We start from the raw sequence: 24,947 nt of genomic DNA, 5'->3' as shown, positions 1-24,947 counted from the left end.
AAAACAAAAGCCGGATATAATCAACAGGTCAGGTTACACCTGTGAGGAGAGAAACAGAATTAATGTTTCAGTCCTTTCATCAGAACCTCAAACAACATTAACTGTATTTCTCTCTCAGCGGATGCTGCCCAGCTAGATTTCCAGCAACTGCAGTATTTTGATTCTATATTATTCCCTCGCTGCATTGTTCTTTCCATTTGATCTGCACTGAAAACAACTTTAGTTTCATGTGAAGTTAACAATCTAATCATAATAATAATGTTTACAATGGTTTTGCCCCTATTGATCTAGTACTGGTACTAACAGCATAAATCTGGATTTGACCAAGGCCAGAGCTAATTGAAGCAGACTGGAGTCTGCTCTTGCACAGTGATTGTATTTTACTGAACTTGGATTAAGGCTGGAGACACAAGAGACTGCAGATACTGGGAATCTGGAGCAACAAACTGCTGGAGGATCTCAGTGGGTCAAGCAGTATCTGTGGAGGCAAAGGAATAGTCAATGTTTCGGGTCAAGATGCTGCTTGAAGCATTGAGTTCATCCAATAGTTTGTTTTTTCTGGATTAAGTCTGCCACGTCCAAGTGAAGTGTGAGGATTTAACAACAAAATCCTAATTGTCCAGTCCATGCATACTTAAAAACACATTTGTTCAGGGAATGAACATCACTGGCAAGATAAACACTTATTGTCCGCCCCTATCTGGTCCCTGAATCTTTCCTCTTCCCTCTCAGTCTTGATGCAGGTTCTTGACCCAAAACATCAACATGCACTTTTTGCTTCCACAAAAGCTGCTTGATCTGCTGAGCTCTTCCATCATTCTGTACCATAGTAGGCTGTATCTCAAATAATGATGAGTCGGAGTACAGGAAGAAGATAGAGAGCGTAGTGGAATGGTGTCATGACAACAACCTTTCCTTCAATGTCAACAAAAGAGCTGGTCATTGACTTCAGGAAAGGGGGCGGTGTACATGCACCTGTTTACATTAATGGAGCTGAGGTCGAGAGGGTTGAGAGCTTCAAGTTCCTTGGAGTGAACATCACCAACAGCCTGTCCTGGTCCAACCACATAGACGCCACAGCCAAGAAAGTTCACCAGTGCCTCTACTTCCTCAGGATGCTAAAGAAATTTGGCATGTCCCCTTTGACACTCAACTTTTATCAATGCACCATAGAAAGCATCCTATCTGGATGCATCACAGCTTGGTACGGCAACTGCTCTGCCCAGGACCGCAAGAAACTGCAGAGAGTTGTGGACATAGTCCAGCGCATCACAGAAACCGGCCTCCCCTCCGTGGACTCTGTCTATACCTCTCGCTGCCTTGGTGAAGCAGCCAGCATAATCAAAGATCCCATCCACCCGGGTCATTCTCACTTCTCTCCTCTCCCATCAGGCAGAAGCTACAGGAGCCTGAGGGCACATACCACCAGGCCCAAGGACAGCTTCTATCCCACAGTGATAAGACTATTAAATGGTTCCCTTATATGATGAGATGGACTCTTGACCTCACAATCTACTTTGACCGTGCACCTTATTGTCTACCTGCAATGCACTTCCCTGTAGCTGTGACACTTTACTCTGTGTTATTGTTTTTACCCTGTACTACCTCAATGCACTGTGTAATGAATTGATCTGCACGAACGGTATGCAAGACAAGTTTTTCACTGTACCTCAGTACAAGTGACAATAATATACCAATACCAACTGAATGGTTTGCTTGCTCATATCAAAGGCAGTTAAGAGTCTACTACATTGGTGTGCCTGGAGTCATCTTTAGGCCGAACTGGGTGAGGAAGGCAAATTCCAAGTGCGGTGAGGTACAATGAAAAACTTGCTGCAGCAGCATCACACGGATATAGGTTCAGACAAGTTCTGCCGATCTTTTGCACATAAGTGAGTTAGGTTTTCACAAACATCCAGAGGTTTCACGGTTTTCGCCTCTGGTATCAAATTGATATTTGCACTTAAATTTCCCAGATGCCATGGTGGGATTTTAACCCATGATCCTGGATGTCGACGCTTCTGGATTCTTCTTTATTTAAAGCTCACGGTATAAAACCAGCAATCCTTATCATTAAAGTTTCACTTCTGGCATTTCTCTATGTCTGGGAGTCACTGTATCGGCTTGTATTAATTACCCTGCTCCCAATGGCTCTCGTGATTACATATAATTGACTGATTCTTGTGACGCAAACAGCTTCTTTCTAATCCGCAAGAAATAAAATACCAACAGAGCGAAGGGAAAGCAAAACGCCGTTATAGGTTACATCATTGCGTAGGCGCACTTTAGCAGTTTGAAGTAATTAAATTTAAAATCACCTTCTAAAACTTGCAAATTAAACTAAAAGTCAACAAAAGCGTGCGACACCCGTTTTTTAAAAAATCTGATAAACACTTTCATTTCCGCAAATCTTGTTTCCACTTCACCCACTTGCTTAATCGCAGTTCCCCTGGTGATAGCGCCGTCCTGCAAGGATTGACACAAGATTCTGTCTAGCTTTATTAAACACACCTTCACTCCCTGTTCTTACACACACACACACTTTTAATGATATTACTAATTTCCCCTCACTGCTCCTTCTTTCACTCTCCCTTCCTATCTCCACTTCCCCTTCTCTCACTCCCCTCCTCCGCCCAATTCCCCCTCTATCCATCTCTCTCTCTGACCCTCCCTCTCTCCGTTCCCTTCTACCCCCTTCCTCCTCCCCGCTGCCTCCATTCCATTTCCACGTCTCTTTCTTCTCCCTCGCTTTCCTCCAGCTCTTCCTTTCCCTCGCCCCCCTCCCTCCGCATCGTTCAGTCTTTCCCCCCCCCTCCCTCTCCTCTTTTCCCTCCTTCCCCTCCCCTCCTCTTCCTCCCTCTTTTCTCCCTCGTTCTCTGCCTCTCCCTCCTTCGCACACACGCCCGCCTTTATCTCGCAGGGATTGGGCGGGTTCCTGGGCAGTCCTTTCCCGCCCCCTTTGACTCGGATGACGGGCTCCCAGGGTGACATGTGTCCCTCACCGCCTCGGTCTTACGGGCAGCCCCGCCTGCGAGCCGACGCCGACCGCATCTGAAAGGGGCGCCCGCCCGTTCGCACCGACGGCGGGAATGGTCAGACTGCGAACAGCCGAGGGGGCAACATAAACAACAGGCCACTCGGAAGGGAGGAGAGTAAAGCACCGAAACAGGGGCGGATGAAATGAAGAAGCTCCAGAGCAGATACCTGATCGTCATCGGCGCGTACTCGCTGTTGCTGCTGACCATTCCTTACATGTTGGACTGCCACAACTCCTGGGCGGCCAGGGAACAGCACTTGGAGCGGGTCGTCCCAAAGGAGGTGGAAGACCCTCGTTCGACGCAAGGCGGCAACGCGAGCAGTTCGACCCCGAGGATGGCGGTCAACAAGAAGCACCACGTGTACTTGCACGCCACCTGGAGAACGGGCTCCTCGTTCGCGGGAGAGCTCTTCAACCAGCACCCGGGGGTGTTCTACCTGTACGAGCCCATGTGGCTGATGTGGCAGGCCCTGTACCCGGGCGACGCCGAGAGCTTGCAGGGGGCGGTCAGGGACATGCTGCGCTCCCTCTTCCAGTGCGACTTCTCCGTGCTGAAACTCTACTCGCCGCCCGGCCCCTCGGGCTCGTTGACCACCCGCACCATCTTCGGCTGGAGGAACAACAAGGTCATCTGCTCGGCGCCCCTGTGCAGCGCCTACAAGAAGGAGCGGGTGGAGCTGGTGGACGCGAGCGTCTGCGAGAAGCAGTGCGCGCCCAGGGACATCCAGGAGCTGGAGAGCGAGTGCAGAAAGTACAACGTGATGGTGATCAAGGATGTCAGGGTCTTGGACGCAGGTATCCTGCTCCCCCTGATGCAGGACCCGTCCCTGAACTTCAAGGTAGTTCAGCTGGTCAGAGATCCCAGGGCAGTGCACAACTCCCGGATGAAATCGAAGCTGTCCCTAGTGAAGGAAAGCATCCAGGTACTGAGGAGCAAGAAGAAATTGGAAAAGGATCAACGCCCAATACCAAATAGGGCGCAGAGGGCGGACACCTACGTGTCCAACGCCCTGGAGGTGATTTGCGAGGCTTGGAGCCGAGACCAGACACTGGTCAAAAGGTCCCCAGCCTGGATCAGTAGAAGGTATCTCACCATTCGCTACGAGGACCTGGTGCTCGAACCGGTGAAAGGGTTGAGGACACTCTACACCTTCGCCAATCTCACGGTCACTCCCGCCACCGAGAAATACGTGTTGAACATGACACGGGGGATAGGCTATTCTTCGGACAAGCCCTTCCTGATCTCTTCCAGGGACGCCAAGGAAGCCATCGGTGCCTGGAAGAAAAGGCTGAGCTTGTGGCAGATCGAGCAAGTGGAGCAGAAGTGTCAAAAGGCCATGAAATTGCTGGGCTACCAGTTAAAGAACCAGGACAACACTTAGACCCACCTGCCAGTTTAGTATTCAGAAGTCGGACGAAGGTAAAAATCAAAGTACACACCATACAGTGGTGATACAAGAATAGAGTGGTGACCTATGCTAAAAATTTGATCACACTGTGCCATATTTTCGTGCACCCCTTGACGCAATTTCTATGAATAAATAGTAATCGAAATTGGGGACTTGCTTGGCACATGCAAAGTCTGCATTTTTCATTTTGTGCCTTCTGTGCGCCTGACATGCCAATAAACAGAGGTCACCAGACTTCCACAATGGTAACCACTGAAATCTAGCACATCTGGATGCCACTCTGTGGGTTTCCGTCAAAGTGTGTAGCCTGCATGTTTGATCAACAATCGCCCACCCCAAGCCCCATGCAAAATCCTATGAAGTTTCTTATTACATCACTTAAAGGGGACCATCTAGAGTGGTCCCGGGCAGGCACTAGGTATCCCCTTTAAATAATATTTACCTGGCTTAGTCTAGCAGTCAGCCCTCCCTGTCTCAACACCTTCAAGCTTAAGAGCTTTGAGCTTCTTCTCACCAACTGGTCTGCTCCTCAATCCATCCTGACACCCACCCTGAAAACTGGCCCTTCCTCGCCATCTGATGATTGCACCCACATGAGAATTGACCATCTTATAACTGCCAATTGTGGTTCTCCGAGTAGTAACCTCACCTTTCCGACTGCTCATTGCACCCTCTCTCAACCATCATTCACACCATCCAATCCACCCATGCTTCCAAACTTGCAGCCTCTACCACCAAAGCAGACAAGGGTATCAAGTGCATGGGAAAACCCCTCCATCTTACACACCTGATTTGGATTTATGTCACTTTTCCTTCAATGTCATTCTTTATGCTGGAACTCATCTCTCAACAAAACTGTGGGAGTACCTTCACCCACAGTAGTGGAGTGGTTCGAGAAGGCAGTTCACTGCCACCTTCTCAGAAGTAAGTAAGGATGGACAATATATTGAGACCTTGCCAGTGATGTTGACATCCTATAAATGAATGCAAATAAAGCTGATGCTTGCTGTGTTTTCCTCCACCAAACCAAGGTCTGATCGCTCTACTTACTCATCAGACTAAATCCCTTTATTTTGTCTGATGACTAAGCAGGTTTTCTGGTTCCAGAGGGTTGACTGAGGAGTTCAACCCATCTTTAACAATCTTTCATATGCTCTATATGCTTTCGTATGCTGCAGGCATGGTAGTGTAGCGGTTAGAGTAACGCTTTCCAGTGACCCGGGTTCAAATCCGGCCACTGTCTGTAAGGAGTTTGTACGTTCTCCCCGTGTCTGCATGGGTTTCCTTCGGGTGCTCCGGTTTCCTCCCACATTCCAAAGACCTACAGGTTAGGAAGTTGTGGGCATGCTATGTTGGTGCCGGAAACGTGGCGACACTTGCGGGCTGCCCCCAGAACACTCTACGCAAAAAGATGCATTTCACTGTGTGTTTCGATGCACATGTGACTAATAAAGATATCTATCTATCTGTCTTTTGCCTCTGGGTCAGAAGGTAGTAAACAAAGACCTGCTGCAAAGTTTTGCAAATTCAAGGCTACCAAAGCAAATAAGGTTCACCTTTTGCTTTTCTATTTACCTGTTCGTACAGATCTGAAATTTCCCAGGGCAAGAGTGAGGCATTCACCTTGTGATCCAGTCAGTATTCAATTCTTAACCAATGCCAAAAGAGATTCTCATGGAAAGTAATCTACCTGAAATGTTAACTTTATTTCTCTCTCCATAAATGCTGCCTGACCTGCTGGGTATTTCTGTCATTTTTTGTTTTTATTTCAGATTTCTAGCATCTAAAGTTTCTTTACTTTTCATTTACCAAAACGTCTTAACAAGTCATTACTATTTTTGGGAACTTGTTGTACATATATGAGCTACTATATTAGAGTATCAAAGATCAATCACATTTCAGGAAGAGTTATGGTAATTTACAAATAGTAACCCATTTGATTAATCATGTCCATGCTTGCCAGATAGGGACCACTGAGACTAACTTCACTTTCCAGCTCTCAGTCTGTATCCTTGTGAGCATTGACACATTAAATGTTCATCCAGGTACCCGTTAAACGTGACATGAGTTTCAGCCTCAACCACCCATTTTGCAGTGATTTCCAAATGGCCACCTCAATTCCCTTTAATGCTATCCGCTAAGGTGAAATAGATCTTTCCTCTTCACCCTACTAAGCCTCTCATTAATTTATACACCTCTATTAAATCTATCTTCTGTGCATTGAGATATATGCTGTAGGTTGTATTTTGGCAGAAAGGACAAGGAAAGAAAATATAGGCCAAATGGAACAGTTTTAAAGTGCATGCAGGGACAAAGAGACCTGGGTATATAAACGTATAAATCTTTGAAAGTGGCAGGACCTGTTGAGAGAGATGTTAGAAAAGTATATGGGAGCTTGATTTTCATAAATGGAGACATGGAGTATAAAAGCAGGGAAGTAATGTTGAACATGATTATATCACAGCTAGAGTATTATGTTCAATTTTAGGAAGGAGATGAAGATCTTAGAGAGGGTGCAGAAGAGATTTACCAGAATAGTTCCAGGAATGAGGAATGACTGAAGGATCTGAATATTCTCCTTGGACCAACAAAGTCTGAGCAAAGATTGGATAGAAGTGTACAGAATCATGATAGATTTCCTTGTAGGCTTTTTCTTCTCTCTTATGTCATAGAACATAGAACATTACAGCACAGTACAGGCCCTTTGGCCCACGATGTTGTGCTGACATTTTATCCTGCTCTAAAATCTATCTAACCCTTCCCTCCCACATAGCCCTCCATTTTTCTATCATTCATGTGGCTATCTAAGAGTCTCTTAAATGTCCCTAATGTATCTGCCCCCACAACATCTGCCAGTGATGCGTTCCACGCAACCACCATTCTCTGTGTAAAAAAACTTGCCTCTGACATTCCCCCTATACCTTCCTCCACTCACCTTAAAATTATGCCCCCTCACGTGAGCCATTTTCACCCTAGGAAAAAGTCTCTGACTGTCCACTTGATCTATGCCTCTTATCATTTTGTACACCTCCATCAAACCACCTATCATCCTCCTTTGCTCCAAAGAGAAAAGCCCTAGCTTGCTCAACCTATCTTCATAAGATATGCTCTCCAATCCAGGCAGCATCCTGGTAAATCTCCTCTGCACCCTCTCTAAAGCTTCCACATCCTTCCTGTAATGAGGCGACCAGAACTGAATACAATACTCCAAGTGTGGTTTAACCAGAATGTCTTGCATAGCGTCCAATTTATTTTCGCCATGTTTCTGTTCATTTCCCAGCCTGCTGGGCAAAAATATACTCCCTTGACTGATTGCATTTCCTCTCAACGATTTTCTCTTTAAACATTATTTTGATTTTCAAGCAGCCCCTCATGTCCCTCGAAGTTTGCTCTCTAGTTTTGTGAACATAATTTATTACCAATTCTGTCCTCAACATTGGCAATTTCGCAATGACCATTTGTCACTTCCTTCAGTTTAGCCTATTATTGTCTCAACATTGGAAGCAAATGAAAATTGGGTTTCTCCCATTCAGTTGCTGAAGAAAATAGTTCTTGAACTATTTGAGTAACTTAATTGATCTCTGTTTCATCTTCACACAAAAGTCTAGAAGATTAAAACATCCTATTATTACAATTGAGGCATGATCGTTATTGCTAAGTCAGTACATTCACTGTTTTTCTTTGTGATGGCCTCTTATAAAGCCCTAACACTAAATTTCACCTGCTTTCTATCTTTCAGATGCACCCAAGAGAATTTGGGACAGTGATCAATTCTATCCTCACAGCAACAGATAAACTGACCCTCATAATTGGTGCCATCCACTCACACTTCCCCTTTTCCGTCTTCCTGGAATTACACACAGCGTTGCATTTTCAAGAACAGATAAAAAAGTTGCAACGAATGTGGCTTATATGAATTCTGAAAAATCAATTGATAGAACACCAGAGAAGAGTTTTTTAAAAATGTAACAGGGCACACAGTTAAAGGGAGTATGGTTACACTCAGAGTTAGTTAGTGAGTAGAAAGTAAATTGGTTTCCTGCAAAGAAGGATGAGATGTGTGATGTTCTGCAAGCCTCTGTGTTGGGGTCATCCCACTTTCACTTTTACCAAATGATCTGGATTTACAACTTGAAAGGTTCAATGTTTATTTAGGAGAGGTTATTGTAACACGTTTATGAAACATTCAAGGAGACATGCGTTCATAGGATTAAGAAACAGGTGAAGTCATGCAATTTGCAAAGATGTTGTAATATATTTTGAATGAAAAACTGGGGAACAGAAGTTCATTCTAAATGGTAAGATTTGATGTGGAATAGAAGTTGCCATCTTGGTTGTTAAAGGTAGCAGTACAAACAAATATAATAATATAAAGGGGCAAATGATGCTTGGTCTCCTATCTGGAAGCATAGAATATGAATGCAAGGATGCAAGAATGAACCGGCACACAACCATCATTAAGCTGTAGCTGGAAGACTGTGTGCAGTTTTGGATATTGAATTATAATAAACAGATCTGAGTTGTACAGGGAAATGGGGTTAAAATTTACTGGATCTTTGAAGAGAAATATAGGGTTAAATGCTGCATTGCAATTCTCAGGTTACCACACCAGGGATGTAGATGACAATTGTGAAAAGACTTGGAAAGTTAGGCTTTTTTTTAACCAGAGCTGAGGATTAGGGTTGACCTAATTGGGATTTCCAATGTTACAAAACATTATCATTAATGTTTCTAAGCTAACAAGTGATGACAGGAAATGTGTTTAAGGAAATTGCAAAAAGCATTGAATAGGAAGGAGGTATGTGGAAATCTCTACCAAAAGCACTTGTTGAATGCAGTCCGTAACATTTTTCTAAAAAAAATAGATAGGTACTTGAAAGAGAAGATATAAAAAATTAAAGCGATTGAACAGAAGAGGAGAGGCGGGATTAGAGACAAGACTGCTATGCAGACAAACACAATGCAGACACGAAAACCTGAATTCCTCTGCTGGGTTATTCTTCCATCTACCCAAGTAGTGGCTGAGATCAGCTGACTCAGAATGAACTGGGATTGAACCTGATGTACACTTCTACAGGTGACCACATTCTTCGACTATTCCACCCCATATGGCCACTAATTCTCATTGCAAATATAGAATACACATCTCATTTTATGAAGTCTAATGTCCTGTATAATCCTTGGGTCCACTGGACAACACATTAAATGGATGAGATTACAATCACCAGTTCTAAAACAAAGTGAATTGCATATGGGATTTGACTGAGGCCTGGCCACCATAATAACTTGGGCCTCTTACTACTAGCATTTAACTGGAGTCCCAACAGCCACTCAATTTACAGTACATATCTAAGATTACTCTGTTGTTTGTAGCTGAACACATTAATTTGCCCAATGAACTTTGGAGATGTAGGAGTGATTTCTGCATTGCAAACCTCAGATTTCCAAACCTGTTGCACTATTTTTTACAGGGAGAATAAGTTGCAGTCTTGTGTCTGCAATTCACAGAACATAGAACAATACAGCACAGGAACAGGGCCTTCAGCCCATCACATCCATGCCTGTCATGATGCCAATCTAACTAATTCCATCTGCCATGGTCCATATCCCTCTATTCCCTGCCCATTCTCATATCTGACTAAATGCCTCTTAAGCTATCATATCTGCTTTTACCAGCATGTTCCACTCTTTGTATAAAAAACTAGCCTTGCCTATCTCCTTTGAGCTTTCTCCCTCTCACCTTAAAGCTATGCCCTCTAGTATTTGACATTCCCACCTTGGGGATAAAGGCTCTGACTATCTATGGCTCTCATAATTTTATAAATTTCTATCAGGTCGACCCTCACCCTCTGATGCTCCAGAGAAAACAATCCAAGTTTGTCCAACCTCTCCTCATAGCCAATACACTCCAATCCAGGCAACAAGTTTTATCTGCTGCAACATGACTTGCCAACTTCTATACTTAATGCCCTGACCGATGAAGGCAAGCAGTTGTACACTTACTTTTCCACCCTATCCACTTATGTTGCCACTTTTAGTGAGCTACAGACTTGCACCCTAAGATCCTTCTACATCAATGCTCAAAGGGGTCGTGCCATTTGCTGTGTACTTTCCTCTTGCATTTGACCTCCCAAAATGCACCACCTCACATTTGTCCAGATTAAACTCCATCTGCCATTTCCCTGCCCAAGTTTCCACCTGATCTACATCCTACTGTGTCTTTTGACAACCTTCCACACTCTGCCAATTCTCATTGGAAGAGACCAATAATAAACAAGCAGAGTTATTATGTGAACGAATAATGAAATCCTATAATAAATTTGAGAACAATCACTTTGGTCATCTAGTTACGTACCTGCACAATTTGCCTCATGGGGATAGGCTATGGGGTAGATTTGCAACTTGACATTCAGATGTGAAACTGTAGCAGATAGACACTTGGGTGAGAAACCCCTCAATTTTCCTTTGCATTTTAACAGAATGCAAGGAAAATTTGGATGTGTAGCCAATCTGCATTGACAATTTTACCTGCAGTCAAAGGTAAAATCAAACAGAAGGATTGTCATCTCTAGACTTGAATCCAAGCATGTACAGATAGGAAAAAGTGACTGAAGATTTTGAAGGATCCTTAGACTCTCTTTGGTATATATGAAAAATTCAAACTCTCAAGAAATGAGCTCATCTGGGATGATTGTGAAGTTACATTTGCACCCTAAGTAAGGCTTCTGTGGAGAAGGTGAGTACCAGTACACAACCCAATTTTACACCAGTTCAGGTGGCAAAGGACTCAATGGTAGATCTATAAGATAAGATAACATATAGGAGCAGAATTAGGCCATTTGGCCTATCGAGTCTGCTCCGCCATTCAATTATGGCTGATTTTTTTTCAACCCCATTCTCCTGTCTTCTCCCCGTAACCCTTAACCCCCTTACCAATCAAGAACCTACAAATCTCTGCCTTAAATACACCCAATGACTTGGTTTCCAAAGCCCTCTGTGGCAATGAATTCCACAGACTCACCACCCTCTGGCTGAAGAAATTCCTCCTCATCTCAGTTTTAAAGGGACGTCCCTTTATTCTGAGGCTGTGCTCTCGGATCCTAGACTCTCCAACCAATAGAAACATCCTCTCCACGTCTACTCCATCCAGACCTTGCATTATCTGGTAGGTTGCAATGAGATCCCCTCATCAACCTTCTGAACTCCACTGAGTACAGGCCCAGAGACATTAAAGGCTCTTCATATATTAAGACAGGATGAAGGCAGTCATCAGTTTATGAGGAATCTTACAAGTGTGTTAAATTTATTTGAGCAGCACCTGTATTTCCTTCAGAGAATCCTCAATACAAGCTGGGAGAATCTTAGCACTAATGTTAGCATCCTCACAGAAGCTAACATCTTCACAGTTGAGGCCCTGATCATACAGCATCAAATGAGCTGGAACAGGGATTGCGTGCATTTACCTGATGCGTGCTTACCAAAACAACTACTGAGAAAGCACACGGTGTGGGGGTGGGGGGCTAAAAGAAACACTAAGAAAACCCTCAAGATAGACATCAAGAGACATGGCATCACCATTAACAATGGGAGGCAGTTACCCAGAACAAGGCCGTCTGGCGAAGACTTGTCAGAGAAGGAACAACCATCTTTGAGGGAAATTATTTTGCCCTGATCACAGGTCAATACCAAGAAAAAAAAGGCAATGTCCTAACTGCATTTTAAGATTACCCATAACATCCGCCAACATTTGTGTGGCTCCAGGATCAGATTCCTGGATTACGTGAGGACCCATGGAAAAACTTCAGTACATAATTAATGTCATTTTAAAGGCTTATGGAATCAGTCCCTACTGACTATTATTTAATAAACACTGAACCATAGAAACAATTAGATAATAGTGAAACACCTACTATGTCTCATTCGATAAACAACGAACCAATAAAAAATGTAGGGGAAACAATCCATTGCACAAGATTTACGGCAGAATAGCACTGTAATACAACCTCCTTCAAGTTCAAGGTTATTGTTGTCATAGGCACACATACCCAGGGTATAAATGCCATGAACATTAGCTCTTCGCAGCAGCAGCACAGTACATTACAGATATGACAAACATAAATTACATAAATTTAAATTAACAAATTATACATAACTTACACGTGCAAAAGTAAAGAACAAAATAAACATAAAAACACTAGTACAAGATTGAGAGAGAGAAAAAGAAATAGTCTGAGGTAGTGTTTGGGTTTTCCAGGTCAGTTCAAGAACCTGACGGCAGCGGAAGAAGCTGTTGTTGAACCTTGTCCCACTCTATTTACTTCATCTCATCTGAAGAACATCCTTCTATTCCTTTCTTTCTCACATACTGAGCTATATTTCCCTTAAATGCACTTATACTATTTGCCTCAGCCACTCCATGAGGGCTTGACATATAGGTTAGCTATTACAGCACCAGTGATCCGGGTTCCATGCTATGTTGCTATATGGTTCAGTGCTATGTTGGTGCCGGAAGCGTGGCGACTCTTGCGAGCTGCCCCCCAGAACACTATGCAAAAAATGCATTTCACTGTGTTTCGATGTACATGTGACTAATAAAGATCTTATCTATTCTGGCCACTGTCTGTAAGGAGTTTGTACGTTCTTCCCATGACTGCGTGGGTTTCCTCCGGGTGCTCCAGTTTCCTCCCACATTCCAAAGACGTACGGGTTACGAAATTGTGGTCATGCTATGTTGGCACTGGAAGAGTGGCAACACTTGCGGGCTGCCCCCAGAACGCTCTACGCAAAAGATGCATTTCACTGTGTGTTTCAACGTACATGTGACTAATAAAGATATCTTTCAGCTGCTGCAACAATACCACGTTTATATCGGAATATCAGAAAATACAAGGCCAATTAAAAAAAAGCCATTCAATTACTAGGTTACAGGGGCATAATAGTTCTTCACAGGACTAAAAGTCCAGAGTCCATGATTAAAATGCAGAGACATGGGTTCAAATCTCACTATGGCAGTTGGGGAATTTAAATTCAGTTAATTAAATAATCTTGGATTAGAGGTTTGTATCAGTAATAGTGAACTTAAAGCCACAGGATTATCATAAAAACCCAAATAGATCACAAAGGACCTTCAGAGAAGGTTGGCTGGGTGATTTTTCTCCCTGCCTAACCCTGTAGGACTGAAGTCCATTACAATGCAGCAGCCACTGCCCTGGCTTTGGTCAACAGTCTCAGTACAAATTGAAGATGACCTCTTTCTAGTTGGCATATGAAACGGAAATCTGAAATAAAACCAGAAAATACTAAAAGTACTCAGGAGCTCAGTGGAGAGAGAAACTGAATTACCCGGAAACCTCAGCTCAGTTTCTCTTTCCACAGATGCAAGTATAACCACATGAAGTAGAGAGTGATGGTGGAAGGTTGTTTTTCGAACTGGAGGCCCATGACGAGTGGTGTGCCCCAGGAGTTGGTGTCAGGCCCTTTGCTATTTGTCATCTACATCAATGTTTTGGATGAGAATGTAAAAGGCATAGTTAATGAGATTACCGATAGCACGAAAATAGGTGGTGTCGTAGGATAGTGAAGACAGTTATCAGGATTAACAGAGGGATCTTGATCAGCTGGGAAAGTGGGCTGAGGAATGGCAAATGGAGTTTAGTTTGGATGAGTGCGAGGTGTATTTTGGGAAGACAAAGGAGGGTAGGACTTTCACAGTGAACGGTAGGGCCCTGTGGAGTGTTGTAGAGCAGAGGGACCTAGGAGTATAAATATATAGTTCCCTCAAAGTGGTATCACAGGTAGACAGGATGGTGGAGGCGGCTTTTGGCACGCTAGCCTTCATCAGTCAGGGCACTGAGTATAGAAGTTGGGATGTTATGTTGCAGTTGTACTAGACATTGGTGGGGCCACATTTGGAATACTGTCTTTGCTTCTGGGTCACCCTGCTATAGGAAAGATGCCATTAAGCTGGGAAAGAGGGCAGAGGAGAATTACGAGGATGTTACTGGGACTCGAGGGACTGAGTTATGTTGAGCAAGCTGGGACTTTATTCAATGGAGCAGAGGAGAATGAGGGGAGATATAGAAGAAAATCATATCAAATATCCATGGAGATTGAAGCTGATGTGTGTATGTCCTCTAATAATAAACAGATCAACATAGACAGTCAGAAAACACTATAAATCTTCTGATGAAAGACTTGAAACCAACTCTTTCTCCATTGATGTTACCTGATCTGCTGAGCATTTTTAGTTTTTGAGATTCCAACAGCTGCTTCACTAATAAATGTTGCACTGGAATCCAAGTGTTGACATTGTAAAATATAATCTACTGCCAAATTTATTTTAAAAGAGCCTGACTATAGGACTATAAATGTTGTAGAGATGCAAGTCATGAATTAGATTTTCTTTTTAGGAACTGGAAGAAGGGACATAGCATTATATGATTATGTGTCCTTGCCAAGGATAAACAGAATTTTGAATAACAAAGAAAGACTAACATGTACATTGTACTCGTTGCTACCCACATGTTGGTCAGCCAATGAAATACATTTATAGGGTGGTCATTTAAAATGCAGGAGACCTGCAACTGATTTATTCTTATCCATTTAAGAGCAATGTGATTTCAAACAGATTATGTGTTTCAGCAAAGATAGTTGGGGTGTAAACATTGGCCAAGATGCAAGAGGTCCCGCGTCCTCCATCTGAAAATAAACTTGATATTAGATAGCATTTCACTGCAGCACAAGTTTCCCGGACATCCGAGGGGAATGTGACTTTTACCACACTGACAAACAGGAACTGTTTTTTGATGCACTTTTGCTTTGACGATCACTTGACTGTTAGTGTTTGTAATAATGTATACACATGCCAGCTACAACCTCTTTTGGTCTTTGTGAGGGAGAAGTCTGTATGCTTTAAGGATTATAGGTCTTTAAGTTAAAATTACATCCTTATTACAAGATGCCTAATTTTCTGAAAAGATGATTTTATAGTTTGATTTTTCCACCACGTTTTTTGTTTAAAAAAAACACTTTACTCATGGCAGAAAGGCATAGAAATGTATTGGAAAACAGGGAGTAAAGAGAGATTTAATTGAGGTGTCCAAATTCATGAGAGGTCTAGATAGCGTGAACAGGAAAAATGGTAAAATAGTTGATAATTATGGGGTACTGACTGAAGTTAATTGGTGAAAGGATAGAGGGCTGTTGTGTAAAGAATTTTGTCCTGAGAGTAGCAGGGGTCAGGCAGTCATTGTCTAAAAGGCACAGTAGTGTAGTGGTTAGCATAACACTTTACAGCACCAGCGACCTGGGTTCAAATCCAGCCACTGTCTGTAAGGAATTTGTACGTTCTCCCCGTGTCTGCGTGGGTTTCCTCCGAGTGCTCCGGTTTCCTCCCACATTCCAAAGACGTACAGGTTAGGAAGTTGTGGGCATGCTATGTTGGCACTGGAAGCATGGCGACACTTGCGGGCTGCCCGCCCTGAACACTATGCAAAAAGATGTATTTCACGGTGTGTTTCAATGTACATGTGACTAATAAAGCTATCTTATCTTAGAAGAGTGGTGGAGGCAGAGATCCCCATCACATTTTAAAAAGTACCCAGTTGAACACTTGAAGAGTCATAACCTATAGCACTACTGGTTGAGAGTTGAGAAGTGGGGGATTATCTAAATAGCTCCACTTTTGGCTGGAATGGAGACAATGGGCCAAATAGCCCCCTTATGAACCATGAATGTCTACGATCTATTTGGTGTAAATCAGGTTAGGTGTCATCCACAAGCCCAATTTACAGAAAAATTCCTTCAATTGTACTTGAAATTGTACACAAAATAAATTATTCATCTTTTATTTTTGCAGGGACAGTACCATCAAGCTGCCTTCATTGGCGTACAGAACCCACCAAGCTCCGTGTGCATGTTTTTTTTTTAAAAGTCAGGTTCCATTACATAACTTAGAAAACCATGGGAGATTTGGCTTGGCTTCCCTCCTCCAGCCATTTTCAATGAGCATGGACTCTGTCAGCAACTGTAACTTCTCAGCAGGTTGTCGGTTAACCAGTTGATTGTACATTCTTTGCAAAGGAAATACACAAGCTTGAGCTCTGATTGGACCCTTTTTTGGTCAGGACATAAACAAGTATTCTCTAAAAGACTGACTGCAAGCAACTTTTACGTGGCATGTTTCTTCCATGCCATTAATTTTAACTCTGCAATTGTATTTGCTGTTTGCACAAGGCAAATGATTTTTGACAAGGTTGTTATACAACTAGCAAGCATGGAATGAAAGTATGCATGCTTTTTTTGTTTTAAAATGAGGGCACAAACAATTAAGGCAAATTTATTGGAGGACTTCAGTTTCATGGATAAAATAGGTTTGTGGAGCAAAAAACTCAGGTTCCAGATCTTCTGCAGTCTAAAGTTTGGCTTCAATCCATTGGCTTTCTGCTGCAAATAATGGACATCTTGGCTCAAGTACACTCTTTCCCCATGTCATGACTATCAGCAGGTATGAATTGCACCAGGGGTCCCTGTTTTGCTTCAGCAAGATGATCGGCATTTGAAATGAAATACTCGGAATATGAAGCATCAGATTCAAACCCTTTTCAAGAAAAATAAGGCCCCTGTGGATTTTGCAAAGGAACCTAACATAGGTACTGTGCCATGCTACTATTTAGACTTGTTCAGCCATTCTCAGTATCCATTGCTCATTAATATGGGAAACAATTCAATCTTGGAAGTTTATACAACAGAGCCAAAACCAGAAGGAACATTCAACATACAAAATCTGGGCTGATACTCATAGCATAACACTGAGGGATTACTGCACAGACAGGCTGTCTTTCAGACGGAGGTAATAAAGCCATGATCACCTTCTCAAGTCGAATGTAAGAGATCCATGCCAGTAATTTAAAGAGCAGGATAGTTAGTTCTTTCTTGAACCTCGGTTAACATTTCACCATCAACACCTCAAAACGATTATGTACTGTGGTCATTACCACATTGCTGTTTGAGCTTGTTACGCTTCGTTTGGCTGGGATTTTTTTACAACAGGAATTATACTTAAGTACCTCACTTCTATTTACTCGTTCTTCAGGGTCTGGGTTACATAGGTAATAAAGACAGACCTTGCCAGTCTCTATGTGCCTTTGAACTATCTTTTCAAAAGTCAGCCACAGTCCGCAGATTTTCTTAGATGTCAGATTTGGAGAATCATGGAACAGAAGCACATACAACTGCAGTGTACAAAAGAGTAGATACATGTCTTTACCCTACATTGTTAGATAGCATCATTAAATAAAAATTAGATGTATAGAATCTGCTTTGCTGAAACAAACAAGGGCAACAGAACATAAAGACTTTGTTTATCTTCATTTTTATTTTTATGACAACATATACACAAATTTTTGTACCATGCATGATGAGTCATGATTACATTAGTACATTAACCTGCACTGCTGTACACATCAGAATTAGGAAAACTACTTAACTCACATTTGTATTGGAAACACAGGGTCAAGTTAGCTACCGTTCAACAAACGGATGCTGGTTATTTCAGTATTAGTTTGGGTCCATGTGGTCTAGTTAATGAAATTATTTAAAGGCATCATACCAGACATAAGGAATCATTGTCTTTAGTGGCACAAGCACATGATTAAGCTCAGAGTCAACACACAGCAACCATTAAACAGCGAATGATAACTTGTCAACATGACTAACCTTTGCTGTACTGAGTATTGTTGAGATAGAGGCAAATTGCCATTTTCACAATGGACCTAGTACTTTTCCCCTCCCCCGCTATTATTTCTATTTCACATTCTATCAGAGTTTAAAAACAAATATTTTCTCCATTCCTTTCAGGTAAATTAAAACAAACCAAAGACATAACCGCAGTTTGCGAGGGGAAAGGCAATCAAACCCAATGCAAAGGGCTGCACAGCAAGGAGTTAACAACATCACCTGGTGTGGGTGACTTTTACATCTACAAATCTCCTGCACAGCAGAAAAAATACAAATATTTATTTTCAAAAATCCAAGTACTAAGGTGCAATGGGATTGGTCAAGAAGTGCTTGCGATTGCTTACCACCCCGCCTCAAACCCTCTCATGCTGGGGATGCCATTGGCTGGGATAGATCATCTCGGGAGCTAAGAAACAAAGTTCTGTTGCACCAGATTGGACAGATAGCACATCCTAAGCATATAAAAGTATCCAGTTTCCTTCTCCCTGTTCACTTTGCCCTCTTCATGTATTGGGGTTGAATAATAGACAAGAGTATTTCACATTGTCAAGCCTGTGTGTGTTTGATGCTCCTCGAAATTTCCCACAGCAAATGAAATAGACCAGGGTAGAAATGGTAATCATCTGAATTTGCTTAAGCCCTTTTGTGAGCTTTTCAACACTCCCTAGAAACACCAGAAAGAGATTCTCAGAGACAGGAATACATTAGGAACACTTGGAGTGGGGGGTGTGGGGAAAACACCTTATTTTTCCAACTTTACCTCTGATGGTTGCAGAGAGGAATTAATGAAGAAAATTGGGTGACAGTGGTGACACTTTAAACACTGGTAGAAATTCCAAGAAGAGCACTTAGATCATTATATTGACCCTCCTTTTTTTTCCCCCCTATCTCCTTCCCAAAGTTTTCTACTCACAGACTTGAGCACAAGACGTATTGGGAACTTGACAAGTGTTTTCTGCATCAAGTCTCATACACAAGTCTTTTTGTTAGCTGTTGACTGATTCTTCATGCAAAGATCCAAGTCAAAAGTAGGGAGATCTAATCACACAAGATGCACAAAGAACTGACTGAAACCAGTTACCAACTTGCAATTCAAACAGAAACTTTATACATGGTAAACATCCAATCTAGCCCTGTTGCTTTCAGTTAAAAGATACTGGAAAGACACATGCACAAGTTTGTTCATGAAGTGCTGACTGTATTAAAACAACAGAATTTTAACCATCTAATATCTAAAATCCTTGGATATGTAGTGCATTCACTTCTCATTTTCCCCTCAAAACATTGCTTCGTTACTGCCCTTGTACAGGTTATGTGCCACATGAGTAACACAGATGTTTCTATGTGAAAAATAATTTCTTACATTTGTCGGATTTCAGAAAGCGATTCTGGAGCAGAATGTACTACAGCAGGTCTCAGTTTTTTTTAAAGAAATAGTTTGTGCTCAATGGCTGGAGAAAAGCACATTAGCAGAGCATGTACATAAAATAGCACAAGAGCAAATAAGACGTTTTGAAAATTTAGTATCAGCCTTTTATCGCCACTGCTACACTCTGATAGGCTGCATGTTACAAACCCCTCATATTATTTCAGTTCTGTTGGAATAAATGGGATGGAACGTTGGGAAGGTACTAGAACAAACAGGCAACACAGCTATGCTCATTTAATGGTGGTGATCAAAGACCACCTTCTTCCCCAGAGAATATGTTAAACCCAAGCTTCAGCATTTACAAGTCATCCTAATTTCACAAGGGATGAGCAAACAAATTCAATTGAAATGCTGAAGCTCCCTCCATCCCTGTTAGTGAAAATGCAGTAAGGAATAAATGTTAATCATGTGATTTACATCAAAGATCACTTAAGTGTCTGTTGTCTGATATCATGAAAAGATTTCTGAAAGACTTTCCACGAGGGTCATATACTTTCAAACCAAAAATGCCATGTTAGAGAGAGGCAGATGCAGCCCTGCTTAAATCAGGGTAATCTCTGATTATTCAGGTACATGCTGTGTGCATGTCCATCCAGGTGTTTGTGCAAGGAGAGATCAGAAAATGTACTTGCCATATTTATATCTGGGAAAACGGGGTGATCTCTGGGTCCTACTGTAAGGAACAATAATGTTCAAAAATATAAAAAAAACTTTAAAAGTTAGTGCTGGGGGTGTGTGGGTGGCAGTTACTTAACAAAGGCCCAGAGGATAAACTGGAATACTTCCTGCCACCCTGAGCAAGGTCCATCAATAGGAGGAACCCATTTCCAGACAGATGCAAAAATCCCAGAGCTTCCATCAAACTTGGTAATTGCACCTAATTTTTAGGGTGCTAAGACAATTTGAAAGGATAAGTGTCACCAATGACCATCTCAGGGTCAACTCATGGTTTTGCAACCAACTTGACTTGAGCTGAACTTTGACCCCAATCACATTTATTGTCAAGACTGTATTCCTCCACTTCAATAATATCACCTGTCACCACTCGTCATTTGTTTATCCACCGGCACCATCTATGCCCTTGTCCCCTTGCCAGTCTTTCACTATGCTTATATTTATCATCCAAAACTCTGCTGCTAACTCTTTATCTAACCTGCAAAACTCTTTACCCAACCTGCAGTGATCCATTCACCCATTCCCCCATGGTCCCTGACCAACATTGGCTCCTGGTCTGTCAATTATTCCTTATTTATATCAATGTATTCAAATCCCAGACTGACCTCACTTCTGCCATCACATTAACCTCCTACTTATCTCAGAAAACTGCACATTCTAACATATGGCCTTGCACATCCTTGATTTACTTTGCCTCACCATTGGTGGCTGTGTCTTCTCCCTCCTTGGCCCTAACCTCTCCACCTCTTTCTCTGCCTTTATCAAAACCCACTACTGTGACCAAAACCCCTTTTCATAGCTCCTCCTTTGGCTAAGCACGACTTCTTGTTAGAAATATTTTATAAAGCAGAGTAAACAAATACAACATCATATTATTGATACAACTTTGCACATCTTTACACTTCTAGAGATAACATGGATATTTCCATTTTGTTTTCAGTGCAGACTAAATTGTAGTTTCCAGAAAACAGTGTAATCACCAATCAAAATTCTAACAATAAACACAAAATGAAATAGGTTCTGGAATCACAATTTGACTAACAAAATAACATCAAAATTCCTGAAAGGTCTTACCAAAGCTGTCATAATGCTTCTGCAAGCTTGTGGCATATTTTGGAAACAAGTGTAATAGAACTCTCTGTAAAGAAATGCCCATTTCCTTCACTATCACAACTATAGATACAACCTGAACAGTGGTGTAAAAAAATTCCTGAACAGTTGTCATTCCATCATCTCCCCTCTATCCATGCTCTGTACATAGTTGGGTAAGGAGGGAGGAAATACTTCCAGTGCTATCTGATATAGTCATGTGCCAGCATTCACATCAGATGCAAGTTTCAGAAAGGTAAACGCTCAACCCTGCTTTGGACTTGCTTCAGCTCCATTTTCAGTGTGTATATGTTGATGGAATGGAGTGTGGAGGGAAGAAGTCACAGAAGACAAGAACCATGTTTTTATGAAACCAGCTCTCAAGGTTAAACATTATTGTGGCTAACAATGCCAAGAAAACAATCTAAAACACACTGTAGCTCAGCCATAATAATAAAAATAATGACATTGCCGCATTCATTTACAACTTCATGGCAGTTTCAACCATTTTGCTCCCTGGAGCACTCTATCACTTTGGGCGCTCTACACTTTTTTGTGAAATTAAAGCCTTTTTAAAGAATAAGAAACCAAAATTTCCATACCAAGTCCTTCCACTAAGCTGAAAGTTCATGGGCACCTGAAGGACAAGCTTACATAATCAAAGCATATTTTGGGGCCCATGTTAATTCAAATCAACTGATTCAGAACAGCTCTCTATTCCCTCTACACAATAAACTCTTGCCTGGATTGAAATGAAGTATGCAGTGCCCATAAAGTCCTTGGCAAATGAAAGATAACATTAAATCAAGGAACAAATTAGTTCTGGTAAATCCTAAAATTTGACTATTTAAAACAATATTCTCCTGGAACCATCATAGTCTTTCAAAATTCTTGTACTTGCCTCATGGGAAAAAAAGTTTTAATAGAAATTGGGCTCCAATTTTCATACAGCATCAACATAGACAAATGAAAATAAATAGATTACGAGGCCTGATTAGGTTGTGTCATTGTCTTTCACTTTAAGGAACTGCTGAACAAAATTGCTCAGAGACTGCTGCTGACCCATGTCATGAAGCAGTTCACTAAATAAACCTGTTGCAAAGGGCAGCAGCCAACTTTGCTGAACATTTACCACATTTTGTCCTCTCATGTCTACTACATAAATCCATTCACTTCCTCTAATCAGGGGGAACAAAACTGCCTCCCTCACCTCGGTATACAATTTCAGTTTAACATGATACTCTGAACAGGAGGAGTTACATTCGTCAAGTTATCTCCTTCCAGTAAAAGAAGTTTAACCTGAAACTTTTAATACAAATCGTCTTTTTGGAAGTCTCCATCTGAAGAATTCAATATACTGCTTTACTTCCACAAAGATTGAGATGGGTTAGTTTGACTTCTTATGCCAAGTGAAAAGCACGTGAAATGTACCTTCATGTCTACTGGAAGAATGAATCGATAAATGGTAGGACTTGGAACATCTGACCTTGATGGATAGTTGACGGGGTTCTGTAATGATCAGGAGTAATAAGAGAAACCAGCCAAACCAACTTCATTCATTCTCCATTGAAATCCTCAGCATCATTCAACTGCTTGTTTCATGGGCCCACTATTCCAATAAAACTTTGGAACATAGCCCTTAAAGTGACATGAAAAGGAAGCAGAGGTTGAAATAACCCCATGTCTGTTGTCACAGGCATTAAAAAAAACTGCAGAACATGTTAATTTTCTTTGGCCCTCCATTGTCCCAATTTATCAGCATTTTAAATGGCCACTATTCAGAAATGACCAGGAGGTGGTACAAATTCTCAATCTTTCCAGGCCCCCAGCAGGTGAAAAAGAACTGGGAGAAATGGATACTCAGTTATCTGTCCCAGGGTTAGCACAACACTGAACAATGTTGTTGTGATAGTGGTGGCACACTGTGACAGAGTCCAGTGAACTTAGGAAAATTCATACAATCTAAGTCTACTTCTCCCATGTGTATCATGAACAACGTGCTTTATAGCTTTGTTTAAAGTAATCATTAGCGAACAGATATCAGTATTAAAACAGTGAACATCTTATAATGACATTGAAAATATATTGACAAAAGGACACCGTAGCCACACCGCTCTGACGCAAGCACACAGGTGCATTTCGCAACAGCAAAACCATCAGCAAGAAAACAATGTGCCTTCAGTTTAAGTAGTACGCTTATAGTCTTCTCTTTCACACAATCTTTGAAGGACAAAATTCCATTTCAAAGTTCACCGAGGTTTCAATGTCCTTTTCCCCCACTCAAAAGACGTTCCTCCTGTAATGCCAGTCACTTGAAGTTGGACCAACTTGGGGGAGGGGCAGCTTCGACAGTGGTGCAAGCACACACGCGCTTGTAGCAACTGCTCACATTACTGGGGGGGAGGTACAAAGTGCAAACTGAAACATGCGCCCAGAACTCTGCACACTAGGAACTGAAGCGAGTGTCACTTCTAGTGGCAGGAAAGAGATAATTGACGCTTCTCTGTGATTAGAAATGTGCACAGTAGGTACACACCACGCCCACTCTATTACTTTGAACCTAAAGGCTACAGGTTAGCGGAGCACCTACTGCAGCTGGTGCACGATGCTGGTGATGACCATTTCAGAGATTGACAGCATCATGTGACACGGTCGGTTTCAGTGCTGTCATGCCGCACCAACGTACATGCACTGTAACTGGGGTTTTTAAAGAGAAGCATCACAGTGTTGAGGCTAATCAGTCAGTCAACGAGCTAATTACACAGCGATGGCACCAACAGTACAGTAAAGGGTCATGGCATTTTCATACCCAAGTTAAAGCTTAAATGAAATGCCACACATGGATGTTTTCACATTCTTGCACTGTAAAAGCTGAGCCAAGAGGTTTTGAGGATAAAGGGGGGGAAATAAAAGAAAACACACAAGTAAACCAGTTCAGTCTCATTGCCGAGAACAAAGTAGGCTTTGATCCTCCATGGGCCTTTCTGTGCCTCACTGATTTTATTGCTGTCAAGCGTGATCTTCCAAAGGGAAAACTAATCTGGTGCCCCTGGTAATGAGTTCGTGGTCTTCTGTCCCGAGATCATTTTCCAATGCATCTTCCGAGATGCTCTTGGTTCTCTTGCCGTCCACACTGTTGGATGCGGTACCTGAGCCAGAGGATCCATTAGCAGTTAGTGTACTCCCTCCATAGGTCAAATTCAGGTCACCATCATTGAGTATGAGGTCAGAGTCATCATCTCGGAGCTGCTCTTGATTCTGAAAGATGATGAACAAGGCATTCAGGATTTTGTGTGAAAGTAAGCCAGCAAACTTAAAATTTAAAACATACGAGTACAGTCCTATGTTTACTAGAAGTATTCCTTGCTACTTTGTAATTCCTCAACAGCCTCCCTGCCAATCAGAAACAGTCTTTCTACATAAGGGCTGCATGTTGGTGGTGAATGAGTGCATATGATAATACAGTTATTAACTTCCTATGTCACTTTACTGACGTTTGAGTGAATGTAAGTGGCACAGCACTTGACCGTATTGCTGGACTTATTCTGCTTATTGCAAACAGGATAAATCT

The 24,947-nt window shown here is 42.1% G+C and overlaps 2 protein-coding genes across 3 annotated transcripts in view; one reads left to right on the top strand and one right to left on the bottom strand.

Moving 5' to 3' along the window:
• The first annotated feature begins 2,930 nt into the window (after positions 1–2,930).
• On the top strand, positions 2,931–13,034 carry chst7 (carbohydrate (N-acetylglucosamine 6-O) sulfotransferase 7). The gene is made up of 2 exons (XM_052026744.1): positions 2,931–4,457; positions 8,186–13,034. The coding sequence occupies exon 1, from the start codon at positions 3,181–3,183 to the stop codon at positions 4,417–4,419; it is 1,239 nt and encodes a 412-aa protein (XP_051882704.1). The 5' UTR covers positions 2,931–3,180; the 3' UTR covers positions 4,420–4,457; positions 8,186–13,034.
• Positions 13,035–17,817: 4,783 nt separating this feature from the next.
• The window catches only part of slc9a7 (solute carrier family 9 member 7), a 155,613-nt gene continuing 148,483 nt past the window's right edge, over positions 17,818–24,947 (bottom strand). For both annotated transcript variants that reach the window (XM_052025891.1, XM_052025892.1), the window contains one exon: positions 17,818–24,634. In XM_052025891.1, coding sequence (XP_051881851.1) covers positions 24,386–24,634 — 249 coding nt within the window. In that variant the 3' untranslated portion in view covers positions 17,818–24,385. The remainder of the gene's footprint in view (positions 24,635–24,947) is intronic.

Source organism: Pristis pectinata, chromosome 11 (genome assembly GCF_009764475.1).
Source record: "Pristis pectinata isolate sPriPec2 chromosome 11, sPriPec2.1.pri, whole genome shotgun sequence".
Taxonomy (NCBI): Eukaryota; Metazoa; Chordata; class Chondrichthyes; order Rhinopristiformes; family Pristidae; genus Pristis; species Pristis pectinata.
The sequence above is the reverse complement of the archived record's forward strand: the minus strand, read 5'-3'. Positions and strand labels throughout refer to the sequence as shown.